General features: G+C 38.8%; 1 protein-coding gene across 3 annotated transcripts in view; it reads right to left on the reverse strand.

The window, feature by feature from the left end:
* Window positions 1–584: 584 nt before the first annotated feature.
* Window positions 585–16,635, reverse strand: part of LOC124256386 (CD109 antigen-like) — a 62,749-nt gene continuing 46,698 nt past the window's right edge. For all 3 annotated transcript variants that reach the window (XM_046690392.1, XM_046690391.1, XM_046690390.1), the window contains 13 exons: window positions 15,346–15,522; window positions 12,931–13,009; window positions 12,647–12,803; window positions 12,250–12,324; window positions 11,456–11,639; window positions 11,073–11,287; window positions 8,221–8,391; window positions 6,944–7,006; window positions 5,900–6,009; window positions 2,670–2,817; window positions 2,367–2,469; window positions 2,053–2,144; window positions 585–693 (listed from right to left, as the gene is read on the reverse strand). In XM_046690392.1, coding sequence (XP_046546348.1) covers window positions 682–693; window positions 2,053–2,144; window positions 2,367–2,469; window positions 2,670–2,817; window positions 5,900–6,009; window positions 6,944–7,006; window positions 8,221–8,391; window positions 11,073–11,287; window positions 11,456–11,639; window positions 12,250–12,324; window positions 12,647–12,803; window positions 12,931–13,009; window positions 15,346–15,522 — 1,586 coding nt within the window. In that variant the 3' untranslated portion in view covers window positions 585–681. The remainder of the gene's footprint in view (window positions 694–2,052; window positions 2,145–2,366; window positions 2,470–2,669; window positions 2,818–5,899; window positions 6,010–6,943; window positions 7,007–8,220; window positions 8,392–11,072; window positions 11,288–11,455; window positions 11,640–12,249; window positions 12,325–12,646; window positions 12,804–12,930; window positions 13,010–15,345; window positions 15,523–16,635) is intronic.

Below are 16,635 nucleotides of genomic sequence, written 5' to 3' on the forward strand. Positions count from 1 at the left end.
GAGCATAGCTGTATTCCATGACCTTTGTCAGTGTACATTTGATAGATCATTCTAAAGATGATTTACGTTCATTTTTAATGGGGGCGGTGGGGTAACCTAGCGGTTAAAGCGTTCGCTCGTTACGCTGAAGACCAAGGTTCGATTCCCCACATGGGTACAATGTGTGAAACCCATTTCTGGTGTCCCCTGCCGTGATATTGCTGGAATATTGCTAAAAGCGGCGTACAACCAAACCACTCACTCGTTGTTAATGTATTCGCCAGTCTCCAAGGCAGAAGGAGAATTTCTATGCGATATGAAGTGAGTGTATAGGCGACAGGGAGTGAATGTGAATAAATATATAAATTTATTAATTAATCGTACTATGTCACGAATGCATGTACTTAGTTCCACCTGTCGGTCTGTGAAATTGGATGAAGGTGTTGTGAACAAACCATCTTTACATGAAACTTTTCTCAAACCCTTTTACACCCTTATCATGGCACACACATGATGGTGCTCCTATTCAGTTAACATATTTTGTTCCATGAGTGATGCCCCATCGACAATATCGTGTTTCGTGGATACGACAACACAAACAGATCTTAACGTTGCACCTATTTATTCAATTATGAACAAAGTAAACATTAACGAAGGTTATCGTAAGTCGATGGACGGTCGTGTTCCAGGTGTGCGTCGCAGTTATCCAACTATCTGAAATTAATTAAATTCATATAATTTAGCATCACACAGATCGAAACATGTAGTGCGGTTCACCCAGTTCATGGGAATAATGATTAAACAGACGTCTCGAATGTCTGGACAATTGAAATCGCCTCTGAATCAAGGTTTATTATGAGAATATGGAAAGTGTGCCTTAATAAAATCACTGATAGGGCGGAGCGAAGGTATAAATGTTTCGCGCAATACTATGTCCACGATCAGGTGAGGAACAATATTTTTCTTCATCGAACCACGTTACGTGAACATTACAGGAATGTCTATAGGCTGCGGGTTATGCATGTGGTTAGTCGGTTACATCCCATTCTGCCTACAATCCCAATTTGCCTACATCCCAGTTACTGTAGGCAGAATGGGAAATGATTTTTACCTATACAATAACAGAACAACCCATGGCCATTTACCAATCACTGAAGGGTATGTTGATGGGTTTGGAGAAAGGGGAATTTATGCAGCTTCACTTAAATTAAACGACATGATGATGACATCAAGAACATTGAATCGATAGACCAGACTTGTCAAATTGACATATTTGGTCAGGTTTGTTTTAGTAAGGGTAGAATAGGTCAGTACATTAAAGGAGAATACGAGTGAATTGCAATAATTTGCTGGGTGAAAGATGAAGTCATCAGAAACATATTCCCAAATTTTCAATTAAAATTATGTATAATTATGTTTTAATCGCGAAAACAGTTTCTGTAAATCTCAGCTTCGGCCATTATGCATATTTCGCTGGAACCCACGTGACCTTTCGTGACGTCAAATTTGCCTGGAGTCCGCCATATTTCCAAAGACCAAGCGCTACTGTAGTACAAATCGTATTGTTTCTGTCGTTCTTTTAAATGGTACGATGGTGTATTGCGTTGCCTGGGGATGCACGGCATCATTGAACATGGGAAAGAACCACCATTTCTTCCGTTTTCCGACAGATTTCGGCAGGAAAAATGCGCCGATCATTCCGAGTCGGACGCATATGAAAGAGACTTCCTGATCACTGGACCGTATCATGTTGTTTTAACGTGTAGGCAGAATGGGACTGTAGGCAGAATGGGAAGTCTCCGGTTAGTCTGATGAAACAGACAGCTGTCAACTACCAAATACCTATATGGCTTGTGCAGATTGATCAGCAATATATCTAATCGCGACCAGTTTGGCTACACCGGTCTTTGAGATATTGGCCTTTCCAGGTATCACCTTACTGATGTATCATATGTTCCTGATAAATACGACTACCTGTTTCTATGCAAGTTCTATGTGTATGAACAATGTGTCTTAGAATCCCCCTACTGTATTCGCCTATGAGAATGTATTTTTTATTTCCTTTGTACAAACCAGATTGCCACATCCGTCGCAGTCTGTGCACACATCACACAGTTTGGCATTTGCAAGTTCAGGGGATATATAGAAGACAGATTTCTGATTGGCTGCAAGAAAAGCAACAGCGCACATCAACATGATTCCGACATGGCAATATAGTATGTGACAATGCATACTACTGTGCTGTTAGATATATAGCAAATGAAATGTGGTTATAGCCTTAAAATTCTAACTTACTAATCATTATGACAGGAAACATTTAGATTGACGTTTGGAATGAATAAATGACTTTAATAACGTTAGGAGCGTATGTGTCCAAATTAGGTTACCTGGATTGTAATAATCAAAGACAACAACCAACGACTTCTGTGTTTTGAGCGTCATCCCAACTCGGCCAGCCCTGATGTCCACACAAACCTGACTTGACCCGATCTGTAGATACACATGGTACATTTGAACCTTTATATATTCTCGCTAAGGTGGAACGTGGTGTCCTCAATGGATCAGGGAAACTGCAGCTACATTACTGTAACTGTACTGTTATTATGGATTATCCATACTTCACTACTGTTCTATTACGACATCATCAGTATCAACGAGACCTAATAACACTTCATTTCCTTAGTGCATACCCCTTCAAAGTATAGATCAACGTTTCCACTGCTGTATTCCTTTCGTTTAAGGCTAGGTAAATTGGTGATCATCTCCAGATCAGGCTGAAATCCTGTGGGGATACCAGCTTGTACCACTGCCATTCCGCTTGACCCAGCCAACAACCATCTGGAAAAATGCATATTTGATTAATGCTGTGTTTCGACAAATTTTCTTTTAGTTTAAAAAATCACCATGATTCATAGGGGGAAAAGTTCGTTTCTTGAATGGGCTTCTTTTAAAAGCCACTTTCGCATATTTTACGAATAAATACTATTGGAAAAATCTGTCTACTTATATGAAACATGTAATGTTCCTAAATCTGCAATATGAATGTATTATTTATAACAAAGGCTGTATGACAAAAGGTATGATTTGAACTTCCCAATAGTCAACTACCCTTTTATGTCAAGCAATATTCCAACAGCTCCATCACAACTTTGAGGTACAATCGAGCATACTCTTTTTATCAAGATTTCAAAGATCGTCGTACCACTCTTGCTCAGAAGGTCTTTGATGAAGGTTACAACATTCAAGTAACGCTTTCAAGAAGTTTTATGGTAGACATGTGGAGGAAATTTCGAAATTTGATGCATCAGTGACAAAAAAGTATTTCCGATGCAAATCCCTATTTTGACTTGTACCATTATATACGTTCCCGAATTATTTCAGGTGAACAATAGACTAGACTTAGCAAATGTTTATGACTGGTGCCACCGGTGGGGCAGGATACGCTCACCTTTTCGCGAACACCTGGTATCATCACTATTTCCTAGTGATTCATAAACACATGCTCTGTCATGCTCTGACAATCACTGGATTGTCTGGTCCAAACTCGATTGTTTACAAACAACATCGTACAGCTATAATGCTTCTGGAACTTACAGATACTCATGATATAGTCAGATTTGAACAATGGGCTCTGCATTCCGCAGAGATTTCTTCTGAATGTGGAAAGGGTTTTTGTCGCTTCAATCCATAGCAATAAACACACGTGTTTCAAAGAATTCACACAAAATTTCATTTCTGAGCCTTATAGCTTCATGGAGAATTTAATTTATAATGCCAGACTGAATGTCTGATAATTCACAAAAAAGGTTTGAATACAATATGATGTTATCGTAAGGAGAAACGAATGTGTCCTTAGCAATTCCAGTGTAAACAGCGTAACAGTACCGTCGAAAATGTCTTCTTCCAATATACATCCTTTGAAATCCAAAGGTGAATTAAAGGTCAAAATTTAGAATATCACACTGATTAAAGTTTAGAATGTCACAAAAATGTTACATATATTTAGAGACATGAGTAACTTTATTAATGTTGCTGCTGTGGTCTTAATTTTAGCTCTCTGAAGAGTTGAAGTCCAAAGGTAAATTAAAGGTAAAAATTTAGAATATCACAATGGTCAAAGTTTAGAATATCACAAAAATGGTACATATATATTTAGGGACATGAATAACTTCATCAAAGTTGTTGCTGTGGCGGCAATATTAAAAAATCGATTCGAACCTCTTGAAGAAATCAATGCGTCATCTGATCTTCCAGTCCCAACTGGTCTGGTAGTTTCTGAACTCATTAAACATAAACACACATTATATTCCACTGTATTCCCTTTCAATATGGCTGCCACGGCGGTGATTTTAGAAAGCTGATTGGAAATATCTTATTACTGGTGCCATCTTATGTGTCACTATTATTTGTGTTCAGTGGTTGTAGTGGAGATAATATTTCACAGTATAATGAATTAAGAATATTGTTTTCATTTTTTTTTTATTATGGCAAGTGGCAGCCGTATTTTATTTCCTATCAAAATAACTTGAAAAAACATGGAACCACATAACTTGGCCTTCTTACACATAAAGTTTGATGTCATTAATGCTTTGCAGAAGCAATTTGTGTGAAATCCAAAATCTCTACCTTGCTTCGAACATGCATAGAAAATGTCAGCAGAAACAAATGTGAAAAGGATGTGGACGATGACGATGAACGACTTGCGGTGACATTGATCTTTGCCTTTGACCATGCTGTTAATTCCGGCACTTGGTCATAATTGGTCATAAAGATCAAATTTCCTTTTCAATATGGCCACATATCATTAAGGCAGTATGAAAACCTCTTAATAGTCTCATAACATGAGAAGGTTAGAGGTCAAAGTCATACGGTACAAAGTAGCTGAATATAATATATTTCCTAAAGAAAGTGTTGACCCTGTTTTGAAATGGTTTGGTCAAAGTAAGTGAAAGGCCAAGTCCATAAACATGGTTTTGTTTGTTTGTTGTATAACACCGCACTCGGCAATATTGCAGCTATACTACGTCTGTCTGTAAATAATCGAGTCTGGACCAGACAATCAGGTGATGAACATCATGATCATCAACATTATGAGTGACAAATTCAGTAACATTCATCATCGTGGATTATTATGATTATAGGATATTTACATAGCGCACATATCTACGCAACTGGTACATGCTCAAGGCGCAGAAGTGTTCCCTGTATCAACGAATGTCTTTTCTTTGGCATTCTTTTAAACCAACTCAACACCCTGGGGAGTATTCAACTCATGCAGCCTGTTAAGCTTAACGAGTTATCACACAGACCCGTCCTCACAAGGTACCCATTTGCAGCTGGGTGAACTGGGACACATAGTAAAATCTTTTTAGTTCTACAGTGCTTCCATAAATACTGCTTTCAATTGATTTGGTATTCGAGGCCAAGATTTAAATATTTAATTTTCAAGTCATTGTGTTCCCTCAAGGCTCAGGTGACAAGACGAGTTACTATTTTCATCAATCTGTTGAATGAGTAGTAAGTATGGTTTTACGCCACGTTCAGCAATATTTTTCATCATTTGAGCAGGTGTTGAGTACACATGAGGTCAGGTGATGAGAGCACATCTGGTATTGCCTTTTACTTCAGCAGGTATATATTCGGAATCTCTGGCACAAAGGCTGTATCATTTTATATTCATTCACATTCATTTTCATACTTTTCCATTGCACTGGCATAAGATGACATTTTACCTACGCTTTGAACACGTTGTCCTTCCTTTTGGTGAAGATGGACAATTGTAATGACTTTTGGAGTATATCGTCATAGCTCTAAATTCAACGTAATACCATATGCATTTCGTTTATATATAGCAGTGTACTTTCTGACTGACATATTATTTGAGCTGAAAAACAGTTGATATGTAATGTTTATTACCGACCTTGTACAAATCCTCACGTTGATAGCATTGACACTTTGTTTTGTTATGGAAGCTGTAAGGTCGAAGGCCGCGTCATCAGTAGTCACGTTGACATTGTAGAACACCCCGACCTTTGAGAGAGGAAATCAATGGTAAGCACAAATAACGTATACTTGCGTATATGTTTACTTGGTCAACTTGTCAATGGTGGTAATCAACTCATCCAATGTTTCAAATCATTTAAATATATTACAATTTTTCTAAGTTCTCTTCACCTCATCTAAACATTCAAATATCCAGTCATTGACTTGACGGCATGTGAGCGTAGACGAAGCTGCAGTAAAATAGCGCAGGTATCCCCAAGATAAAAAAATAACAGATTGACGTTTATTTTCTATACTGGGCACAACCGAGTATACGCATGTAGTAAGGTGTGGCCTAATTTTGAAATGTAAAATACATGCAGCGATTAAAGAAATGTAAGGGAATTTTCAACGTTTTCTAAAGTCTGTTTCCCTTCCGACATTCTTCGGTTGATGGATTTACATAAACAGATGACCCTCAATAAGGACCTGTGAGCAGAGAGCTCTGAAATGATTTGGAAAATGCAAAGATTGCAAAACCTTGAACACGCAGGTAACAAATATCACTAAGTGCACATCTGTGTGAGTTTAACGAGTATTGCTGTGCTTAACACAGGTGAATTCTCAATAGTAAAATAGTAACTGTATACCCCTACCTTCCCGTCCCCTGCAGCCTTACTACAAATAAGGACCCGTGAAGATCCGGGTTACAATTGATCTTCAGTAACACATGCTTGTCGTAAGAGGCGACAAACGTGATCGGGTGGTCAGGCTCGCTGACTTGGATGACACATGTCATCGCCTCCCAATTGGCTTGAATATTGTTAAGTGCTGCGTAAATCTAAACGCACTCACTCACTACTAAAAATAAGAGTGTCTTGTACTATCGTCTTATATGACAGCCACTTACATGTACCGGTATTCATATAAGCCGACTGCATACATGCACTTAGATTTAAGGGCTGGCATCTACTCATCTCACCTCTATTACGCCTAGTCCTGACCCTGTTGCACTGACACTGACCGTCTTACTGTCCCCTGGAAGCTGAATGGAAGAATGAAAACAAATAGTATTCATTTAGACTCTATCGGGTGGCTGTTTCTATCTGCTGACTTTTGTGTTAATAATTTACATATGGTCTTCAAGTCAAAATAGCACTCACAAACAACGTGTGCGGACCAATGGCACAGACGTACACCAACTGCAACAGGTGCTCGTGAAAACATAGCACTTGCCTGGCCATATACTTTCCTTAACGCCATCACTAGCCCTTCAAAATATATCCCCGTTAATAACTTTATTTTATTACCCACGTGGTCAACGTATGGGTAGTTGCATACTAATCTCGTACGTCACACGAGTGTCGTATCGCGTTGACCTGTGTCGTAACGACTTGACCTGAGATTCTAACGATTTGATTGGATAACCGATGACCTCTCAATTAGGTCACATTCTGACGTAACTATTTATTCATTCTTAACAAACACGTGAATTCATTCATTCTACAACTTAAATGCATTGTGGGAATGTAAACATTGCGAACGTTGCCGTGTCGCTGTTTAATTATGAGTCGAACTGAGACATTATATCCGTCGAAAAACATAAACGCAATGTTTCCACCAGTGATGTTAGCCGAATGAAGCAACTGCAAACCAAGAAACGGGGTGCTAAGGACAAGTTTACTGGAGGAGGCTGTACGAGGCGATGACAACTGGCATGCATCGTGACGTCGGTTACCAAGGCAGTGACGTCATTACAGTGTGACGTCATGCAAATATTGTACTACAGTACAACTCTTCCGCAACCTCTTTATGAAACCGGTTTCGGTTTGAAACCATAAAAATAACAAAAAAGACGCTATTTTGTCAATTAATGCATGTAAGACGTGGGTAATAAATAAAATACCACACTCGGTCTCATCACATACGAATTATACGAAACTCGTGACCTTCCTATGGTATCGCTTTCGCTCGGTCAGATACCATAGGAAGGACACTCGTTTCGTATAATTCGTATGTAATGAGACCTCGTGTAGTATTCTCTATATATCATACAGCTAGATAATTTGAAATCTTTGTTGAAGCGTTAATAGCTATAACGTCCATCAAACAACTTTAGAGTCGTATGATACATTTTAAAAGCCTCTTAGAAAGATCAAAGTCGATGGTTCCTAAAACACAATTGACTTAGTATATATTTGTGATAAAAACTCTTCGTTGTAAACGATAGGTGAGTAGAATGGTTTAACAAGGACTAACCAGGAGTTCATGAAGGACGTCCTTGTTTGTGTTGTCCATTGTGATATGTTTTGTTACTACACCAGCCGTGACAGTCGCTGCTATGTTGGTAATACCTGGCGACGTTTGCTGTGTTGATTTATGAAGGGATGTATGGAAGCTGGAGAGAGCTTCTAAAGCTATGACAGTGTCCTGAAAGAATAGTATAAACTTACTAGACTGATACATGGGAAGACCAGTGTAGCATCAAGTCTGTACACAAAATATGTCACTAGCTATTTACTCTGGTAGTAAGGAACGGATTGATGCCGAGAAGGAGAACATAACGCTGCATAACTATACTGAGTCAAAAAAGAAACTTCACAAAATGTAATTTGAAAAATAATGAATAATTTTTCTCTGATGATACATCTGTGTATCCGAAATGGGATCCCTATCTTTCGACTCTAGAAAAACGTTAGCAAAGCCCACTCAAATCCATCCATTCGTCGTTAGTGACGTTAGTGCCAAATCAGGTTTTGCACGTGCAGTCGATCACGTGATCTTCGAATCGAAGTTTTCTTCATATGCACGTGTTTGCATTGGCCTGAAGAATAGAAAAAACACTTTTAAACCACAGTTCTAACGGTACTTGCAATGCCACGATTGTCAAATGTGCAACGTGAACGTGCCGTTGGCATGTTGCAAGCGGGAAGATCAGTTATTGACGTCGCAAGAGCAATGGGATGCAGCCGTCGTACTGTGTATGACTTGCGAGGTCGTCTACAACAAACTGGCACCACTTCTGATCGCCCAAGGTCGGGTCGTCCACGTGTGACGTCACGAGCAGAAGACCGTCAAACGGTGCTACGTCACCTACGTGACAGATTTCTGCTGGCTACACGAACCAGGGCTGAGATGTTTAGAGGTCGACTGTCTTCACAGACCATTCGAAATCGGTTGCGGGCTGCCAATCTCCATTCTCGACGTCCATATCGTTGGCCAATATTGACGCCGTTTCATCAACGTCAACGTCTGCTGTTGGCCCAACGTCACCTCCGATGGACCCAGAGAGACTGGAATCGAGTCGTCTTTAGCGATGAATCCAGGTTTACCCTCACATTCGCGAACGGCAGGCATAGAGTCTGGAGACGACGTCGTGAACGGTATGCCCAATGTTGTGTACAGGAAGTCGACAGATTCGGGGGCGGAAGTTGCATGGTGTGGGGTGCTTTCTGTGGGAACAACCGTTCCCGACTTCTGGTCATCCGTGGAAACCTCACAGCTGCTGCTTACCGCGACCAGGTGCTTATGGCGGCTCATGGCCCAGGTCTACAGTTCCAGCATGAAAATGCTCGGCCGCATACCGCGATGTTGACACGAAATTTCCTTCAAAACGCTGGAATCAACGTCATGGACTGGCCATCGAGGTCCCCTGACCTTAATCCAATAGAGCACGTTTGGGATGCACTTGGGAGAAGGCTTCGTGGTCTTAGGAACCAACCTCAGATTTTGCAGGAACTTGGCGCTGCCTTGCAAGAGCAATGGCGCAGAATCCCCAACCACGTGTTCACAAGCATCAGGCAGTCGATGAGGAGACGGTGTTTGGCAGTGGTGAATGCGTGGGGCGGCCATACACGATATTGAACTGAGAAATTTCACATTTTTATTCTTGTGACTTGACATTCTGTATACCAATGTTTTGGAACGGCGGTGTAGCCTAATTGAACTGATTATGGCACTGTCAGTGTAATGACTACATCACACAGATCTCAGCAATGAAATAATAACAATTTAACCATCTTACCATCTGTTGTTCTTTTATAGTGCCCTGAAGAAAGAATGTGAAGTTTATTTTTTGACTCAGTATATTTGTGGAGGATAAAGTCAAAGGAATGCAGGTGATGAAAGAGGCGGAAAGAGGCGGAAGTGACTCAGAATGACTTATGTGCCCCATATACAGGAACACGTCACTGCTCCTGGAGGGATCTCGCTTTCACTGACTGGTAGAGGAGGGGCACATTTTAGTCGGTTCTATCCCAACCTTCCTAAGAGGGAATTTTATACTGGAATGTGAGAATGGTATTGTGAACGCCTGAAAACATGCAAAATATTATAATAGTTCAGTCGAAACTATGAGGATAATGTAATATTTTGTTGTAATTTTCTAGTTTAATGCCACGCTCAGCAATATTCCAGCATCTGATCTGACCACGGTCTATTTAAATTATCGAGTCTGAATAGGTCAATCCCTGTGATTGACTTCATGAGCATTGATCAGTGCAAATAGGATACAATGGCATCATCCAATTAGGCGAGCCTGTCAATTCAACCACTGAATTTCATGGGTGAATAATCGTTCAATTGAGCAGCTACATCTATAGTATTACGAACGTGAAAACAATGACTGCTTCACAGAGACAGTTTATGTGATGATGCCAGTTTATGTGATGGGATGTTTCCGCACGACTTCGCTAGCTGTCCAATTTATTGATTAACATGGCATTTTCAGTCTTTAGAAATCAACATAGCAATTAAAAAGCAAAACACCCAGAACTCCCGCATCGTTCACACAATATCAATTTTAAGTCTCTACTTGACTAAATACGTGTACAAAAGACGTTGTTTACAGAACGAAGCGGATGAGGCTCTCTGTAACACTGCATGTGACACCTGGAATAGTTGACATGGTATTGTTGAATTGGATTATTGTATTGTTATCATTTATGCACATGAAAACAGTACCGCTGAAACCACTGCCAACACTCAGTGGCTTCTTGTGATGTGTGGAGCCAAACGCAGCAGGAAGTTACAGTGAAGCTACAAGGGCAGATAATAGTCACGAAAACTGAAACTCAGACGCCGTTGCAATACAGGTTTTATTACCTACGAACCTGTGTCGATGTGAACCCTCCATTAGGGTTCCTCTGGCGGACGATCCATTTCATGACCTTGAGCCCCTCCCCGAGTTCGCCTCTCACAACATGCGACAGAAGAACGTAAGCTGTTGTCTCAATATCGATGGGGCTGGAGAACCTCTTTTGTCTACTCCAGGGTTGGCGTTTCGGGAAACTGGTTGTTTTCGTTGCCGTCCAAAACTTGACATCTCCTGAAAATGTTTTTTGTGCTTGTATATTATGTTATGTTTGTATAGGTTAAATTTCATCCTCTATGGATCAGGAGAAAATAACGACAAAGAAAATTTGCCGTGGAACACAAAATTAAATACATAATACTGATTAAAGATACTATCGTGTGTGTTCTAAAGACTAGTTACCTTCTGGATGGCTTATAGCTTGTAGTTTATTCATAGCGATGTCACCGAGTGAGCTCTGAGCAAGGGTTAAAGCATATGCCGATATTGCCAAGGCATGGGCGTTGTTCTCATCAAGAGCGTTCAGTTGACTTGACAGGTAATGCAGAACTTTTCTTTGGGCATCACTGATTGAACGTTGCGTTTTCTTAAACGATAAAAAGCAGAAACAGTTGATGGTTATGTTCTCTATATGCAGTAAGGGCAGCGGGGTAGGCAAATAGTTCAAGCGTTTCCTCGTCACGACGAATGCCCTGCTTCGATTCCCCACATGGGTACAATGTGTTAAGCCCATTTCTGGTGTCTACAGAAAGAGAGGCTTGATCGTTCAAAAGGTTCCGGGATGGAACAGTTTCCAGAAGACGGCTCTACCGATATCATAGTGATTCTATGGCTGTACGAGGCCTGGCTTATATCCTGTCTATTTGCCCGTGGATGGACTGGATGCTTTTAAAGGGAAAACGTGAAATCCCTGCCACATAACCCGGATCAAAACATGAGGGTAGACCTGTTTAAAGTCGTTTTGTTTTGCGCGTGTATGATTGTAAACCTAAACATGGGTGGTTTGAAAATGCCTATTAATTATTCCACAGCTGTTTTTTTCATTACCCAGTGCGTTTCTTTTTTGAATATGTAATGTACATGTACTATGTACAACGACGAGCTCAGTGTGGAAGTATTAATACATTTATCCAAATATCGGAATGAAAGATTCCAAAGGAAACTTTATTAGATCATTTCAACTTATATGAACATACGTGTTCCAGATTCTTGACAGATCCCAATGTTATGGACACGTACGCAGCAAGGGCCACTGCTGATTTGACTCCTCCCTAAAGGACAGTTATAACTAAAGCAAACGCCAGAAAAATGAGGAACAAAACCTGTACACAAATATCCACTCAGCCACTTTCTGAAATCTAGTCGTTGTAGGTGATGTACATCTTTGACGTCATATCCAAGTATTTGGGTTAAAGCCTTTACAAAAAGTATTGCACTAACATTTGAAGAATGTTCTATCATAACAAATTAATCACATTTCATAGAATGAACTTAAGCAGGGATGATAATACGTCAGATACTTGTTTTCCTTATAATCAAAGGAATATATATCATTTATATATTCACGCCATAATGTTAAAAGAAGGAACCTACTTGCATGTCTTTATGGTAAAGGGCATGTTTCTCAGGAAATGATCCATCAGAGTTTTGTTGTGCTAAGATCCAGTCGACTGCTTTGACAATCACATCTTCACTTATATAAACCATATCCGAAGCTTCCATGAATGACTTAACAACAAATGATGTTAGCCTGAAATAATATAATGTTTATAATGACGACATTCCATTTTCCTTATTATTTACGGTTTGAAATCAGAAATTAGTTTTCGTCCTTCATGCATCACCTTCTACACAAACTTATGAAGAAAACTACCTACCAAGTGCTCCCTATACTATCAGTGTCAAAAGTTGAGAAGGAATCATCTCTCAGTTGATATTGCAACTCGTGTTGATACCCTGCAAGGAATAGACAAAGCAGACAAAAGCAAAGTAACACCATGTTATTGTGAAACTGAAAACAAATCACAAAATAATGCAAAACATCCCATTGCCTGAACGTGTTATACTTCTGAATTATTGTTAACCTGTGATGATAACGAAAGGATATATGCTGGATAGCAGCAATATAATTTCCAAGTTAGCATATAATAATTATTAATTAGAATTAATCCATTATTTCATCAAACATTAAGTTGTCTTAATATTTAGTGAAATATTCTTTGATTCGTCGCACCATTCTGTCATTTGTTTCCATTTTGTAAAATGGACAAAATCAAAAATGTAATGTCTTTGTCATTTGCACTGGTGTCAAGGTGGGCACTGAGTGGAATACAACATGTCTGTGGGTCTTTTATTTGTTGTTTATGGACCCGACTATATATTCCCCAAAACACCCTTGGCATATATTATTCCGACTTAGAGCGACAGCACATTGGCTGGAGAAACATCCAGAATTATCACCTAATAGATTTACAAAATTATTCATACTTGAAATTGTAAAATTCACATTGAACAATAATAGGTATAGCTATGGGCACACAAATGGCCCAAACGTATGCAACCTTAGAATTAGGGTGTATAGAAAATATTTTAGTTAATCAATTAGAAGAAAAAATAGGAAGTGTAATTTTAATTTACTTTACTGAAAACTTGCGAAGATATTTTGATGACTTTTTTATTTTACATTATGGCCATTTACGAATAACAATCTAGGTGCATTCTACAAGATACTGAATAACATGAATGAACATATTGTGTTTTCAATGGAAACAAGTGACTGTGAAATTTATTTCCTCGATACTGTTGTGAAAATAATCGAGGGACATTTAGAAACGGGCATATGTTATAAGCCTACCTACACTAAACAGTATTTGGAATTTTTGTCATGTCTCCCATCAAATACCAGGAAAAGTATCCCTTACAACTTGGCCAGACGTATCTGCAGCGTTCGAAATAATCGCCGTCCCTGAGGCCCAGCGCCGGTTTTTACTGTATCAGGCCGGCAGTTTCAAATATTCGCAGGCCCTTGTGGCCTTCGGTAAATTATCTGTAATATTTTTGCAACTGTACTTTCCCATATATTTTTCTTTATTAACGTTCGGGAATCATCCATGATCCATCATGTTACGATAAATTACAGTGTCACTTCCTGGTATTCCTGGTAATCTCAACACCAGTCTTTAACAAATAAAAACGTATCTCTGCGCCATAGGTTTCGCTAATTGAAATTGTAGAAACACTGTGAAACAGTGTAGTCTATTTTGTTTTTATTGGTTTGACTTTCACAAAATGGGCTTGCAGATTTCATTCAGGGCATGTAGATATTAAAGCCTGTAGGCGACAGAAGGCCCTGATGGCCAACTGGCAAATTAAAGTATTGCAAACACTGCGTATCAGCATGATCTGTTCTAATGAAGTTACAAGAAATATCCGACCCAGACAACTCAACGTGTTGCTACACAGAAGAGAATACCCCACACTTCTTATCGAGGATGGAATAAGTATGGCTACATCCATCAATAGAAGAGAGCTCCTGAAAGTCAACACAAAACAAAAGACTGATACCACTGATGTTGCATATGTCTCAACCCATAATCCTTTCAATACATACTTGTTCTTCAATATAAGACAAAATACACCTCTTTTCATGTGTGATAAAAAAAATGAGTGAAATTGCTCAGAATGTTAATTTCATTACAAGTAAACGCCAAAGTAAAAATTAAAACAATTATTAACTAAGGCAAAATTTGATACAAACAATACTCCTTCAGAACACAGAGTTAAATGTGACAGAGCTAATTGTGGGATATGTCCATATCTATTTGAAAACTCAAGTATAAAATTCATAAACAAAAAAGAAAGATTGTATGTGCGTTCAAATATTGACCGTACAGCTAAAAACATCATATAATGTCATTATATGTCAAGGGTGTTTTAGGGTGTTTTGAACTCGATGTTTTCCACTTAGTGCCCTCCTTGACACCAGTGCAAAAGACAAAGACATTAAATTTAAGATTTTGTCTATTTTACAAAATAGAAACAAAATTTAATGATGAATTATGCGACCAATCAACGAAAAATATTTTATTAAGATATTAAGACGACAACTTAATGTTTGATGAAATAATGGATTAATTATATTTCCATATTACAGCTTGCCCTATTGTGACGTCAGAAAATTGTTATGTCACTGCTATTGTGACGTCAGAACTGTCATTTACTTCATGAAGAAATTAAGGAAACAAGTGGGGGAGAAATTGTCTTTCTCATATATATTTATATTCTAACCTTACCCTGTTTTATATAGCTAGACAGTTTCTGCTGGTTAGATGAAGTCATTTGACCAGTGCTGTTGAGATATTTCAATATGTAGATGTCAGGAGAAAGTCCTATCATCGTTTGTTCACCGCACCCCGTTGGTAACGTCAACAGTTTGCTCAAACCCTTGATACTCGGTGCCATTATGTCTCCTTAAACAATGTTGAAAAGAAATGTTATGAAACAGAAGCAGCTGCCATACGGACTTTGTAACTGAAATAGGTTCTACGTTCAGTGATTGTGAATAACATGTTCTCACTTATACAACAAAGACGGGCCTAACCGTTCTTCTATATACACACATTTGTTACTCATGTAAATACAACAGTCAAATATGAGTATACAGAACTTATCCCGAATCATTGTTTATGGTAATTATGGTCCCGGCTACCCTAAATGTGGCCCTCTATTTGAGAAAAGCTGGTTTATAATCCATTTTGTGCTCCTCTATTATCGTTGTCAGACTGTTAAGCAGGAAATATGTTTAGTTCAGGGACGCGTGTCATCATTCAGACTAGGAACCTGTGTGCAATAATGCAAACACATACAGCATTATCTCCAAAGCTTCCTGAATGCTCCACAACTTTACATCCAGAAAAAAATAAAATAAGTAACCATATTCTTTCATGCTAATCTAATAACAAGTTTGGTTAATGCAGTCACTTCAGGATTTATAAAAAAAATAAACATGCCAAATGATTCAGCTTTGAAACAGAAGGTCATATTCATCAAACCAAATGCACCTCTCATAACATTGCTGTTAGCGTTTCTGCATTCATGACCTAGACTCAGCTCTAAACATCATGTATCAGGTTTCGTCAAATTCAAATCAATACATACAATCGCTTTGGGGCATCTACTCCACATCAACTGACACTCGCATTCACCATTCATTCAATTAACCATATGCTTGTTTGTAAACATGATTAAACTTGTTATTTTTTTATTAATATTTAACGAGCAACTGCATTCATGTAAATATGTTTGAGGAAAGCGTACCAGAAAGCATCCACTTTTCCACAATTATGGAAACAGGTGAAGTCATTTATGTCGTGGGCAGCCGTATAATAGCCACAGTGTGGTGAAATATTCGTGTTCCAGATCGAGTTGAGTGAGGAGCATTATGGACAGTATTTGCAATACTTATATAATTGGCCTTCCATGTCAAGTGTTATCTTAAAGATGCATATGGCAGTACGAACTTTCAGAAATTTTGCCCTATTTTTATCCAACTTTTTGGTTCCATTTGTTGTCATGTGACATTC

The sequence above is a fragment of the Haliotis rubra genome, unplaced genomic scaffold (assembly GCF_003918875.1).
Source record: "Haliotis rubra isolate DU_JTF1 unplaced genomic scaffold, ASM391887v1 Scf626, whole genome shotgun sequence".
NCBI classification, from domain to species: domain Eukaryota; kingdom Metazoa; phylum Mollusca; class Gastropoda; order Lepetellida; family Haliotidae; genus Haliotis; species Haliotis rubra.